Source organism: Malus sylvestris, chromosome 7 (assembly GCF_916048215.2).
Source record: "Malus sylvestris chromosome 7, drMalSylv7.2, whole genome shotgun sequence".
NCBI classification, from domain to species: domain Eukaryota; kingdom Viridiplantae; phylum Streptophyta; class Magnoliopsida; order Rosales; family Rosaceae; genus Malus; species Malus sylvestris.
Window position 1 is genome coordinate 32,481,803 of NC_062266.1, and position 12,968 is coordinate 32,494,770.

The window sequence follows — 12,968 nt, forward strand, 5'->3', positions numbered from 1 at the left end:
TCATATTACTTGTTTAATAAAAAATGGACTGATACTAAGACAATGGTTTTCAAATACCACGAGCCATTTGCCTTATCCTAGTTTCATGTCTGAGATTTCGTATTAATATACATTTTAGCTTTAGTTTATGGTAAGTTATTGTGAACCAAAGCCAGCCCTAATAGACTACCAATTGGCAGAGGTACTCAGGTTCCCTCCAATTTGAAATCAAAATTTTTGAGACGTTGAGGCTGTAAAGTGTAACAAGATAATATCAAACAAATTTTACCAGCTTTTACATTTAAAAGCCCGAAACCCTCAAAGAAGTGAAATTTGACCGCTTTTCTTGCTACGAATGCTTTTGCTATAACGGACCTCGCAATTTTTCACTTTTGCTCTATAATATTCTGAATTTTAACAACCAGAAAAACCATAATTTTGAATTTGATTTTCTTATTTTAGTTTTTCGGTTAATTTAAAGAAGTAAATATTATACCATATATAGTAGTTAATTTGTTCAGTTAGAAACATGTGATAAAAATGTCACTTAGTACTACAGTCTAGTTGTATTCCTCTTCTTTTGTAAGTGAGAGGTCTTAAACCATTACGTCATTAACCGTTGGGTCGTTAGACCGTTAAAACCGTTAATTTCAATATATTCTATTATTTTGTTATGCAAATGATTGTCCGTGAGTCGTTATAGGCGGCTAAGCGGGAACGTTTAAGTCGTTAACCGTTAGGTCGTTAGAGACTGTTAAATCGTTAATTTCAAGATATTTTATTATTTCTTTATACATACAATGGATAATAGATCACTTAGTTAAGCTACAACTAGTAGACGTTCAATACAAACTCCTAATATTTTACCATTCTTTTGCACGTTAATGTATTCATTCTTAAATTTTCGAATGAAGATTGTTTAACTTAATAACACTAGTAACACCTTGATTCAATATGTGAGAAGTAACTTGGCTGACTATAAAATGGATAATTCATACTTATATAAATTGAACTAACAAAAATGCTAATTAACTGTGTTGAAATTATCTTTTTTTGTTGAAGTGTACGAGTTATCGTAAATTCATTAACTAAACAACACTCTCTCAAAAACAAACCAAAATTTGAATTTTGGACTGCAAATAAAATGATAAGCAATCAGGTTGAAAAATTGGAATTATACTCCAAAATTGGAAAAAAAATACATTTCCATGGCAGGCAATTAAATGAAAGATTGTGAAATCTTCTTCACAAAGAAGTATATGTAAGAACCTCCTATGTTTGGTAAAGTAAAATAAATATTTTATTTCATACTAGATTTTACCATTAATTAGTGTGAAATGTTAAAGTGGGCAATACATGTACATCTTTTGTAACTTACAATGTGAACTGCGTGCGTTTGTCTGGAAAATACATAGAGGTAATTCAGATAAAGATAAACATCTCTCTTTAAATTAAGCAGTTTTTTTACACTTGTTGCACCTTCATTTGTTGTCACGGCTGACTTAACCAGCCCTTGTATTATATAAACTGACCCTTATATAAACCCCTCACTGCTCAATAATGTGGTGCAAGATAGGCTTCATTCAAGCAATGGATGCTACAGATAGTGCTGAGTTTAGGCAATCTTCTTCCAATTCCAAAGTCTCTTTCGCAGATACGATCAACATCTTGGTTGTAGACGACGATGCCACCACTCTAACTATTGTTTCAGCAATGCTCAAAACATGGAACTATAAAGGTATATAGATTGAAGATTACAACTACATATACTAATTTTAAAATCAAATATGTAACCCAAAAACCAAAAAACAAAGTTTTGAATACGATTTCATGCGCCGTCCTTTTAGAACTTGTGTTTATGTTTAGGTGGCCACTATTATTTTGTCATGAATTGGCGCCCTTTGTACTGTACATAATTTATGTTTGAAAAGTTCGTCTAAGATTATTCTTTTTAAAAAGAATAAAAAATGATTTAAATATTTCTTAGAATAATTGATTTTTTTTTTTGTTTTGTCCTATCATTTGTAATTTGTTTAGTTTCATAAGTTACCTAGATCTTCAAGTGGTCAACTCTTTTTTCTAAGACTTTGCATGCCTTTTCTTATGTGTTATGTTTTCTGAGAAAAATTATGTTGAAAATATTTTTTGACCGAACCTTTTTTCTATAGACACTAGATCTAGCTAGATCTCATCTTAAACAATGTAAAATTGATCAGATTTTTTGCTGCATGTGCTCTTTAAAAAGAAAAAGAAAAAGATTTTGTATAATTTTCATTCAATGATCCAGGAGATTTTTTTTTTCTTCCGACTTTTCGCCGTCTTAATATTTTTGTAAGAATGGTTGATAGGAAAACTATATATATTTGTTTTTCAATTAGGGTTCTTATGTGTGTAACTTTTTAAGTTAGTAAAAAGGGTACTCGATTGTTTTTTTTTTTTTTTTTTAAAGAAATGGTACTCAATTGTTGGCTTCCTTGCAAATTGCAATAAGAGTATAATAAAGAATTATTTTGTTTTTTATAATAAGCAAAAAAAAAAAAAAAACCCTTAAGAGATCCATTCCTTAAGGTAGGAACTGGATCCTCTCCGAGGCAAACCCTCGGGATCCTGTTGAGCGACAAACACGGGCTGTTGAATTTCGATCCAACAGCTACAATTATTATAATTTTAAGAGGGACTCCATGTTTGTAGCGGTTAGATCGAAATCCAACGGTCTGTGTTTGTCGCTCAGTAGGAACCAAGGGTTTGCCTCGGAGAGGATCCAGGTCCCTTAAGGTAAATCGCATGCATGCTTGCTTATGAGGGTTCAAAAAACGATCCTTAGATCGCTTCACTGCTACGTTGAATAATTTTGCAAGATTTCATTGATTCATGTTGCTGTATACAGTCAACACTAATTTTTTTTTTATTTCTTGCTACACTCTATTTAGTTGTCCCTGTTAAGAATCCTATAGATGCTTTGGCTACCCTTCGAGAGCAGAAAGGCGCATTTGATCTTGTTGTCACCGACCTCCATATGCCTGAGATGGATGGATTTGAATTGCAAAAGCATGTTCGTGACGAGTTCAAGCTACCAGTTATTAGTGAGTGTCATTCTTAAGTAAACAAATTAATCTCATAAATGTAGTTTCGTTTTTACTCAATACATGTCCAACTCATTTTGTTTAATTCATTTCTTAATGCAGTGATGTCCGCAGATGACAACGAGAGTGTGATACTAAAGAGTTTAGAGGGTGGAGTTGCTTACTATATAGTAAAGCCTGTGAGCAAAGATGACATTAAAAATGTGTGGCAGTATGCTGTGGCAGCTAAGAAAGGTAAATCTGTTGTCATAGGGGAAATAGAATGTGCTCCAAAAGAAGCACCTGGTGAGGTCGACGATGGAAGTAACTCTGAGATATCTTCGGATACTAATGAGGAACAACATAAAAAAAAGGCCGAGGCAAAGACGAAGAAGGCAAAAAAGAGAGGTAGGGAAGACGATAATGAAGAACGCATGGTTGCACCAAAGAAGCCAAAAGTGGTTTGGATAAACTCACTTCACTATCAGTTTCTGTTGGCCATTAGACACATCGGCTTTGACAGTACGTGACATTTTCAATCATCTCATATTTTCTTTCCTAATTTCTGAGTGTGTGTTAATATACATACCTTTGCGTTTACTGACTATTGTAATTGGGTTCATGCAGGGGCAGTGCCAAAGAATATTCTCGAGTTCATGAATGTGCCAGGCTTAACCAGGGCAAATGTAGCCAGTCATTTGCAGGTTATTTATTTGTTTGAATGTTATTGGAATATATATTTGATTTTTTTTTAAATCTATTTTTATGTGGTTTCCTTTTTTATTTATTTTACAAGAAGATATATATGTGTGGTTTTCGAATTTGAGTATAAAGGGGCGTGCACTACCATGACCACTTGGCCTAATAATTAACTCACTTATGTGTGGTTTCCGTTTCTATCAGTTGTAGAAAAACTAATGAAAGAAAGAAAACTTGTGTGTGCGTGAAGATGTTCAATTCTTGCGAAATAAATAAAACCTTCAATTCTTGCGAAATAAATAAAACAAGGTTTTACACTTGTTGCATGGTAACAAGTATTTTAATATTTATCACAAAACATTGTGCGTATATAAGCTAGAAAGATTATACCTTGATGGCCACATTGTTAATGATGGTATGTGCATCTGTGAATTTGCAGAAGTATCGCATCTTTCTGAAACGAGTTGCAGAGAAAGCTAGACTTTCCAAGTGCTTGTCTGAGAGGGTGTTCAGGTCAAGCTTTGCAGTTGGCCATCCAGGACCGGTCTTCAACAGTACGGAAGCAGGAGACCAATACTCGCAGTACCTGAAATTACAACAGCAAACGGGAGCATCTCCAATCAATGCCTCTGCATTTCAACCATCCTCAGCTGGGATTGATGAAAATACCATTAATCTCCTTGGCTTGATCCAATGCCCTAATTATCAGCGATCTTCAAGAAGCAGCAACACCATGAGATCCATGACTCAACTTATCGGTTCGGGGCAGTCTCGTCTGCTGAACCATATTACTCAAGCTAATCTTCTCCGCCACCAACCATGGCTTGGAAATGTGAATCATCAGCTGCTTTCTCAAGTAAGTCGCCGCCGAGGGGATTTTGGAATGCAACAACTGATGAACAATCTTGGATCAAGTGGAGGCATGTCTTCTAATGCTGCCAATATTACTGGACTTACCACCAATAATATTCTTGCAAGTAATTTGATCCAAATGTTCCCACAAGCAAGGCAGCAGGGAATTTTCACCAATAACAACCCATTCAGCTACAACTTTGGCACATCTGGAATTCAGAACAATTTTATTAATCAGCAGCTGATTGGTAACTTTTCTGGAACCCACCCTAATTGCAGATCTGAGATATTGGGAAAACTCAATAATCTCAATGGGACTGGTGGACTTTCATCAAATGGGTTTAACTTCAACAATGACACTATCAATGCCTTGACCAATGGGGTTCGAAACGTGAGTCTGAGTGGTACTACTGCACCAATGGCTACCTTAGGAGGTTCTTTGTCATCGTCGTCTTCTGCTGGGTTTGAGACTAGCACTACTACTTCTAGTGCATATCAGTTTCTAAAAGTTTTCAATAAGAACAAAGAAGATCAGCAGCACAATGTTTCTGTGTTGCCACCCCCAGCTGAGAATAACGATAATAATAGTACTACTGCTCCTATATTGGTCAACAAGAATAGTATGTCTCCTGAACAAGAACTGGACAAAACTCTTGATGATTTGATGATTAGTAATCTTTTCATGGACCAGCAGAACAACTATCAGCCTTCTTCTTCTCAGGCACATATAAAACCCTAAACCCTAAAGATCTTTCTTTTCTTTTCTACTGTTTTTCTCACCAAATTGTCTGCTTCAATGTGTGCAGCAACAAGGTGGAGATCAAGATCAACTTCCTCCCGACTTCTCTAGTTTCTTGTATCCAGATGAAGTGCCAGACGCTACTCCGAATCAAATGAACCCTACTGCTGCAGACCAAGGTCTGGACACTGCTGTAAACAAAGTTTCCGACCCTTCTGCAGACCAGGTTCCAAACTCTAACTCTTCTGGCACGTACAGTGTCAAAGAAAATGCACCTAATGAACAATCTTGGAGCCAGGTATGGGCCTACTTCATTTCATATTTTATCACATACTCACGTGTGCACGCTCACATTTACTTGATCATGGTACTAATTATATTGCTTACTCATTTCAACCCTTCTGTGGACCAGGTTCCAAACCCTAACTCTTCTGGCCCATACCATGTTCAAGAAAACACACCTAATGAACAATCTTGGAGCCAGGCATGCATACTCATTTCATACTTTAAGCACATACACAAACGCGTGCGCATGAAAACACAATGGATTTGATCATGATACTAAATACATATTGTGTCTGTGTGCAGCAGCAGGGAGGTGATCAACAAGTCCTCAACCCCGAATTCAGAGGCAACGTCTTTGACCCAGAGGACTATAACATGTTATTTGAGACACCACTCCCTTTTCCGGCAAGTCAAGAATTCAATTTATAGCTACCACTTATACGATTTGACATAGTATCTCTGATAAGTTTTGCTAATGAACATTTTGGTTATTTCACTTGTGTTCTTTGCAGGATTGTGACCATGATTTCCTGAATGCCCTACTGGGTGATGGTCTGTAGGCTGTATTAAAGGGAGTTAAAAGCGAGCAAAATTGATCCAAATCCAGTCCCGGAGAAATTTATTTACTTATTTTGATTGGATTTAGATAATAGGTCTGGCTTGCTTCAATGTAATAGTTATAGTGTTTGCTAAATAAGTTGAACTTTGGCTATGTAATAATTATGTAGTTTGCTAGACAAGTGAACTTTGGCTATCTTGCAAAGTTGAACTTTGGCTATGTAGCTAAGTTGTATTTTGAAAATAAAATAAAGACCTAGTATGCTTTACTTTTTAAGACATTTGACATGTTTACTCTCATTCAAAGAAAAACTTCAAGGTGACCGGAATGTTTCCTTATTTTTCTATCAGTCTCGTAACAAGTGAAATAAAAATATATGATCTCTTTTGATAACCTCATATTTATATATATTTTACATCAAATTCACTTGTCTTTTCTTAGTTAGTTCCTTATATTTTTTAGCTATTTACTTTGTTTTTGTGTTTTGAGGGATTTGTCAAGCAAATAAAAGAAAAATAGCACAAGTGAGATTTTAAGTAACAAATTCATCAAAACTGCCTGTGCAGATCAGCTGACTTTGGAAGCAAGTTGCAAACAGCTCAGAATGAATTAGAGAATGAGCCTTATATGCTTGGAAAGCTACGGATGTCTATTTTCTGGAGCATTTCGCGGATTGTTATAATATCATTTGTCTAGAAGAAGTTATGGCTGTTTTAACACTGAAAGGTTCCCAAGAGGCTAAACAGTTTGTAACTGACAAGACTGCAATGAAAGCAATAAACCTAATAAATCTAACAGCCAAAACTGATGCAGCCAAGAATAAGTCAGCTGATACTTATTCAAATATAAGAGGAAATGGAAAAAAAAAGATGAGAATTAAGTGGGAGTAATTGGCATAAAGGCTACCCAAAGAGTTACAATTGTTTTACCATTTTCTCTCACTTATTGTCATCACTAAATGGCTATTAGTGGGTGAGTTAAGGAGAAGAAAAGGATGCAGCAAGAATTGGTTTAAAAGCAGCGTTGGGGAAGGAAGGAAAGGGAGGATGAGGCCTCGGTCGATTTCTTTCGGTTCTATCTTCTCACATTCACGTCTATCTTTTGTTTTAACTTAAGGATTGTGTGTAACTAAATTTTTAGTAGTTAGGGGCTATTTTGAAGCCCCGAATATGATTGCAAGTTTGTTATGACATTTCATTTGAATTACTTTTATGAATGGATGAAAATTGGTTTACTACTTGTCTCATTGATGAATTTTTTATTTGTTTTCTATGGATGCGTACGTAGTAAGCATATCTAGGATTCTAACGCTATGAATATGTGTGTTCCTGCCTTGTCGAATGAGGACCTACATATGTTTTAGAGTACTTGTTAATTGCGATTAACATGTGAACCAATTTATAGGATAAGTAAGACAACGCCAGTATTTACAATGCCTTGTGATGACTCAAACTCTTTTCGTTCTTAATGATTTCTACTTGTTAAATCTATGAACACGCCATTCTAGATTGCATGCTAGGGACTAAGTTAAGTTGAAACGTCATTCTCTTAACATACTACATAAGAAAGAGTAATAGGTTGAGTTCTAACATTGAGCCAACTTGAGCATCTTCATCCTGAAATAAAAGGAATTTGAATGAAACATAACATGTTTGCATGATTATTTGGTGGTGGATAGCAATTCCCCTAACTCATTTTTCTTAATTTGTGAACTATTTAAAATTTGTTCTTGTCCTGTTTTTGTTCGATTTAATTTAAATAGCAAATCAACTCTAAAAATCTCAAAACTTTGTGTGAGCGTAGCTTTGTGTGTCTAGTGTCTTCATATAAAATTTCGTAGAATTTAGATAAGTGTAAGTTGGTCTAATAATTATTTTTCGGTGGCTGGCCAGTAGGGACAACAGCCCAGTTTATGTGACATTTTAAGTAGTTAGATAAAACAATCTTCTGCGGGAAAGACCCTTATTTTCATATGCTACTACAATTGACAAATCTTAGTGTTAATAAGGAAAATCAATAGGATATTTGTGTGCTACTTTATGGTGTACTTTTAATTCTATCATCTTTGATTATACATTAGCCCGCCTCTTTCACAAACAATTCCACTTACGAGATTGAGAAGAATTGGGCTATATGGTGGCAAGGCTTATAGAGCAAACAAATTAAATTGAGTAAGGCCCATATTAGCCTAGTCTCATCAAACTTATGGTAAAAATTATGGTCTAAAAGTTGGACAAAATTTGGTCAACTCTTCCATGGTTGGCTACCTAATATGACAAATGGGGTTTAGAGCCAATCTGACTTTTCTAGTATTGGAAGAAAATGTTGTGATCAGCAAAAATATCTTAAAGGAGAAACCAAATGCTAATTAAAAGTCTAGGATTATCATCCTAATCAAATTTCCTCAATCATCCTCAATTTGCCAAAAAAAAAAGTAGCCGTTGGAAAAATCTTTCTAAAGCTACGCCAATTTCCCTCAATACAAATAGCGTGCGTATCTTTACCTTTTTAAAAGCTAACTCACAACAATCTTTTTTAAGATTTTCTTCCTCCGAAAAGATTGAAAAAAAATCTATTAGGATGAGATTTTGATCCGTCTCTAAATTTTGAATCATGATTTCTGATCGTTGTGCAGCTTGCAAGTATCTGAGAAGAAGATGTCCTTCCGATTGCATCTTCTCTTCGTATTTTCCTCCAAATAATCCTCAAAGATTTGCTTCTGTTCATAGGATCTATGGTGCCAGCAATGTTTCCAAAATGCTCCAGGTACATAATCCTACTCTAGAAACATAATAAATGAGAATATTTCTCAAACTCGTAAGATTTCTTCTTTATTGTGTTATAATGGATTCAAGTGCGTGGCAACATAAATTGTCGCACTTGGATTTGTTTTTTAGAGAGTACGAATATTTTCCTCTTACAATTCATCAGCAACTACCAAACCATCTGAGAGCTGAAGCAGCAGATGCTTTATGCTATGAAGCTGAATGTAGAATACAAGATTCAGTTTGCGATTGTGTCAAGACTATTTTTCAACTGCATCAAGAAATTTACAACGCAGAATGCCAATTAGCTAAAACACGAGCTGAGATCGCCCTCACCAATTCTCGCGGAGGAGGAGGACAAAAAAATCAAGTGAATCAAATGCAAGAAGTTCAGTCCAACTTAAATTTCTTTCCGGACCAAACCCATGTTGAGGCAACCCAATTTGGTTCTTCCTCCAAAGCTCCTTGGTTTAGTTGATTCTTTACTGTTTGTAAAAGAATAAAAGGGTTAACAAAATATACATTCCAATGCAAATTAGCTACAATCTGCATTGTATCGTACTGGATGTTGTAAGATTAGTTCAGATTCATGAATAACCAAATACATTGCCTCTCCGCTGCAATGGCAATTCGACCACCATTGCCTCGTCTCCATCAAAGACTCGGAGGTTCCCAAAACCCTAACTTCCCCATTGATCTCTAAGAGCATAACATCCCAACCAAGTACGGAAATTACAGTTCAATCCCCACAAAAAATCCCATTTTTCTTTGGCTTTAAAAGATGCCAATTGCCCAATGATACTTACCGGTCTGTTGCTGTACTCAAGTTCAATCATCTCCATGCTCTTCATTGGCCGCCTTGACGAGCTCGCCTTAGCGGGCAAGTCCCCCGCCATAGGCTTCGCCAACATCACCGGTTACTCCATCCTCCTTGGCCTCGCCATGGGAATGGAACCCATCTGCAACCAAGCTTTTGGCGCCAAAAAACACACTCTGCTCGGCCTTTCTTTGCAAAGGACGGTCCTCCTCCGACTATTTACATCCTCACCAATTTCTCTTCTCTGGCGGAACATGAAGAAAATCCTTCTCATCTGTGGCCAGGACGAAGCGATCGTGAAGCTCCATCTGTTCTCTCCCTGATCTTCTCGCTCAATCTTTTCTCCACCCTCTGAGAATTTACCTCAGAAGTCAATCCATCACTCTGCCTCTCACCTTGTGTGCAGCTCTTGCGATCATATCCTCTACATTCCCATCAACTATTTTCTCGTTTCGCACTTCGATTTGGGAATCAAAGGTGTTGCTCTTAGTGAGGTGTGGTCTAACTACAACCTCGTGGCTTCCCTGATCATAACATTATCGTCTCTGGGTCCACAAAAAAACCTGGGGAGGGATTTCAGTGAAGTGTTTCAGATAATGGTGGTGGTATGAGATCATGATCTTGCTCTGTGGATTGTTAATAAATCCGAGAGCCACCGTTGATTCAATGGGAGTTTTAATCCAAACCACCGCTTTAATCTACATATTTCCTTCGTCCTTAAGCTTCAGTGTGTCCACGAGAGTCTGCAATGAAATCGGCGGGAACAACCCGAAAAGGGAGTGGTGTCTCAAATAATAGGTTTTAGTCCTATGATTCAAAGACGTTGCCTCTGAATTCGGGGTTGAGGGCTTGTTGATCACCTCCCTGCTGCTGCACAAAGCTACAATATAATTAGTATCATGATCGAATCCTTTGTGTGTTCATGCGCACGCATGTATGTGCTTAAAATATGAAATGAGTATGCATGCCTGGCTCCAAGATTGTTCATGAGGTGCGTTTTCTTCAACATGGTATGGGCCAGAAGAGTTAGGGTTTGGCACCTGGTCCGTAGAAGGGTCGGAAACTTTGTTTACAGCAGTGTCCAGGCCTTGGTCCGCAGCAGTGGGGTTTATTTGATTCGGAGTTGCGTCGGGCACTTGAACTGGATAAACATAAACAATCTTCCTTGATTTCAGCTTTGCTTGGCTTGTCTTCATTGACCTCGAATTCAAAGGCAATGTCTTTGAATCAGAGGACTAAGGGCTGGTTTGGTATTGCTGTGCTTTGAAAAAAAGCTGTTGTGAGAATAAGCGGTTGTGAAATAAATCAGTAGAGTGTTTGGTAAACTTTTTTGTAAAAGTGCTTTTGGAAAAAAAAAACAGTCTGATAATGGGTCTTTTCATTAAAAGAGCACTGTAGCTCCGTGTGCTTTGAAAAAAAAAGCCAGTTTTCCAAAGCTGCAAATAGCAGCTTCAGCTTTTTCCTTTAATTTCAGCTTATTCTCACAGCAGCTTCCAAAATAAGCCCTTCTTTTTCAGTTTACCAAACACCAAAACCCTCACAGCTTTTTTTCATAGGTGCTTTTTTTTAAGCACCTCACTCCCAAACCATTCCTAAAATCTGTTACTTGAGACACCACTCCCTTTTCGGGTTGCTGGCGCCGATTTCATTGCCGACTCCCGTGGAAACACTGAAGCTTAAGGAAGAAGGAAATATGCAGATTAAAGCGGCGGTTTGATTTAAAACTCCCATTGAAGCAACGGTGGCTCTCGGATTTATTAACAATCCACAAAGCAAGATCATGATCTCATACCACCACCATTCTAAACACACAGAAATGTAGCTGGGCACTGCTAAATTTAGAAGCGTCATTCTTTCTCTGAAACATTCCATTGACATCCCTCCCCAGGTTTTTCTGTAGACCCCAGAGAAGATGATGTATAAGATCAGGAAAGCTACGAGGTTGAAGTTAGACCAAACCCACTAAAAGCAAAACCTTTGATTGCCAAATCGAGGTGCGAAACGAGAAAATAGTTTATGGGAATGTAGGGGATAGGCAGAGTGATGGATTGACTTCTGAGGTAAATTCTCAAAGGGTGGAGAAAAGATTGAGCGAGAAGATCAGGGAGAGAATAGAGGAGGTACAACTGAGCTTCGGCAGCGATCGTTTCATCCTGGCCGCAGATGAAGATGATTTTCTTCATGTTCAGCCAGAGAAGAGAAATGGGTAAGGATGTGAATAGTAAGATGAGGACCGTCCTCTGCAAAGAGAGGCCGAGCAGAGTGTGTTTTCTGGCGCTAAAAGCTTGGCCGCAGATGAGTTCCATTCCTATGGCGAGGCCGGAGAGTATGGAGTAACCGGTTATGTTGGCGTAGCCAACGGCAAGGGACCTGCCCGCTAAGGCGAGCTCGCCATGGCGGCCGAGAAAGAGCATGGAGATGACTGACCTTGAGTAAAACAACAGGCCCGGTAAGTATCATTGGGAAAGCTACGACAGCTATGGAATTGGCTTCTTTCAAAGCCAATGAAAAATGGGATTCTTTGTGGGGATTGAACTGTAACTTTGGTACTTGTTCTGGTTGGGATGTTATGGTTTTGGAGATCAATGGGGAAGTTAGGGTTTTGGGGTCCTCCGAGTCTTTGATGGAGATAAGGCAATGGTGGTCTGAACTGCCATTGCAGCAGAGAGGACAAAATTTGTTGTTGGATAGTAGTTAATGTAATGGATAGCTCCAAAGAAAACGTCATTGTTCATCCGCGTATGCAACACCAAATGGAGAAACTTACTTACCATATCCGAAATGGTAAAAACTCTGATGTTTTAACTTTGGTTTTTCCTCTTATGATTCGTCAGCATACCATATGAGAGCTGACGCAGCAGAGACTTTGTGGTATGAAGCTGAACGTAGGGCTGGTTTGGTATTGCTGTGCTTTGAAAAAAAGCTGCTGTGAGAATAAGCGGCTGTGCTGTGAGAATAAGCGGCTGTGAAATAAAGCCAGTAGAGTGTTTGGTAAACTTTTTTGTGAAAGTGCTTTTGGAAAAAAAAAAAGCAGGATGATAGTGTCTTTTCATTAAAGGAGCACTGTAACTCCGTGTGCTTTGAAAAAACTGGCTTTTTTTCAAAGCAGCAAATAGCAGCTTCAGCTTTTCCTTTGATTTTCAGCTTATTCTCACAGCAGCTTCCAAAATAAGCATTTTTTTTTTCAGTTTACCAAACACAAAAATGACCC

General features: G+C 37.6%; 1 protein-coding gene and 2 pseudogenes across 1 annotated transcript; 2 read left to right on the forward strand and 1 right to left on the reverse strand.

Annotated features, from left to right (window-relative positions):
- Positions 1-1,569: 1,569 nt before the first annotated feature.
- LOC126630294 (two-component response regulator ARR2-like) lies at positions 1,570-6,176 on the forward strand. Its single transcript, XM_050300384.1, has 9 exons — positions 1,570-1,717; positions 2,910-3,062; positions 3,165-3,563; positions 3,669-3,745; positions 4,180-5,313; positions 5,399-5,629; positions 5,744-5,815; positions 5,920-6,021; positions 6,129-6,176. Exons 1-9 carry the CDS (start codon positions 1,570-1,572, stop codon positions 6,174-6,176), a joined length of 2,364 nt encoding a protein of 787 aa, XP_050156341.1.
- A 3,367-nt stretch (positions 6,177-9,543) lies between these two features.
- Positions 9,544-10,783, forward strand: LOC126630295 (protein DETOXIFICATION 49-like; annotated as a pseudogene).
- A 572-nt stretch (positions 10,784-11,355) lies between these two features.
- On the reverse strand, positions 11,356-12,445 carry LOC126630296 (protein DETOXIFICATION 49-like; annotated as a pseudogene).
- Between the last annotated feature and the right edge of the window lie 523 nt (positions 12,446-12,968).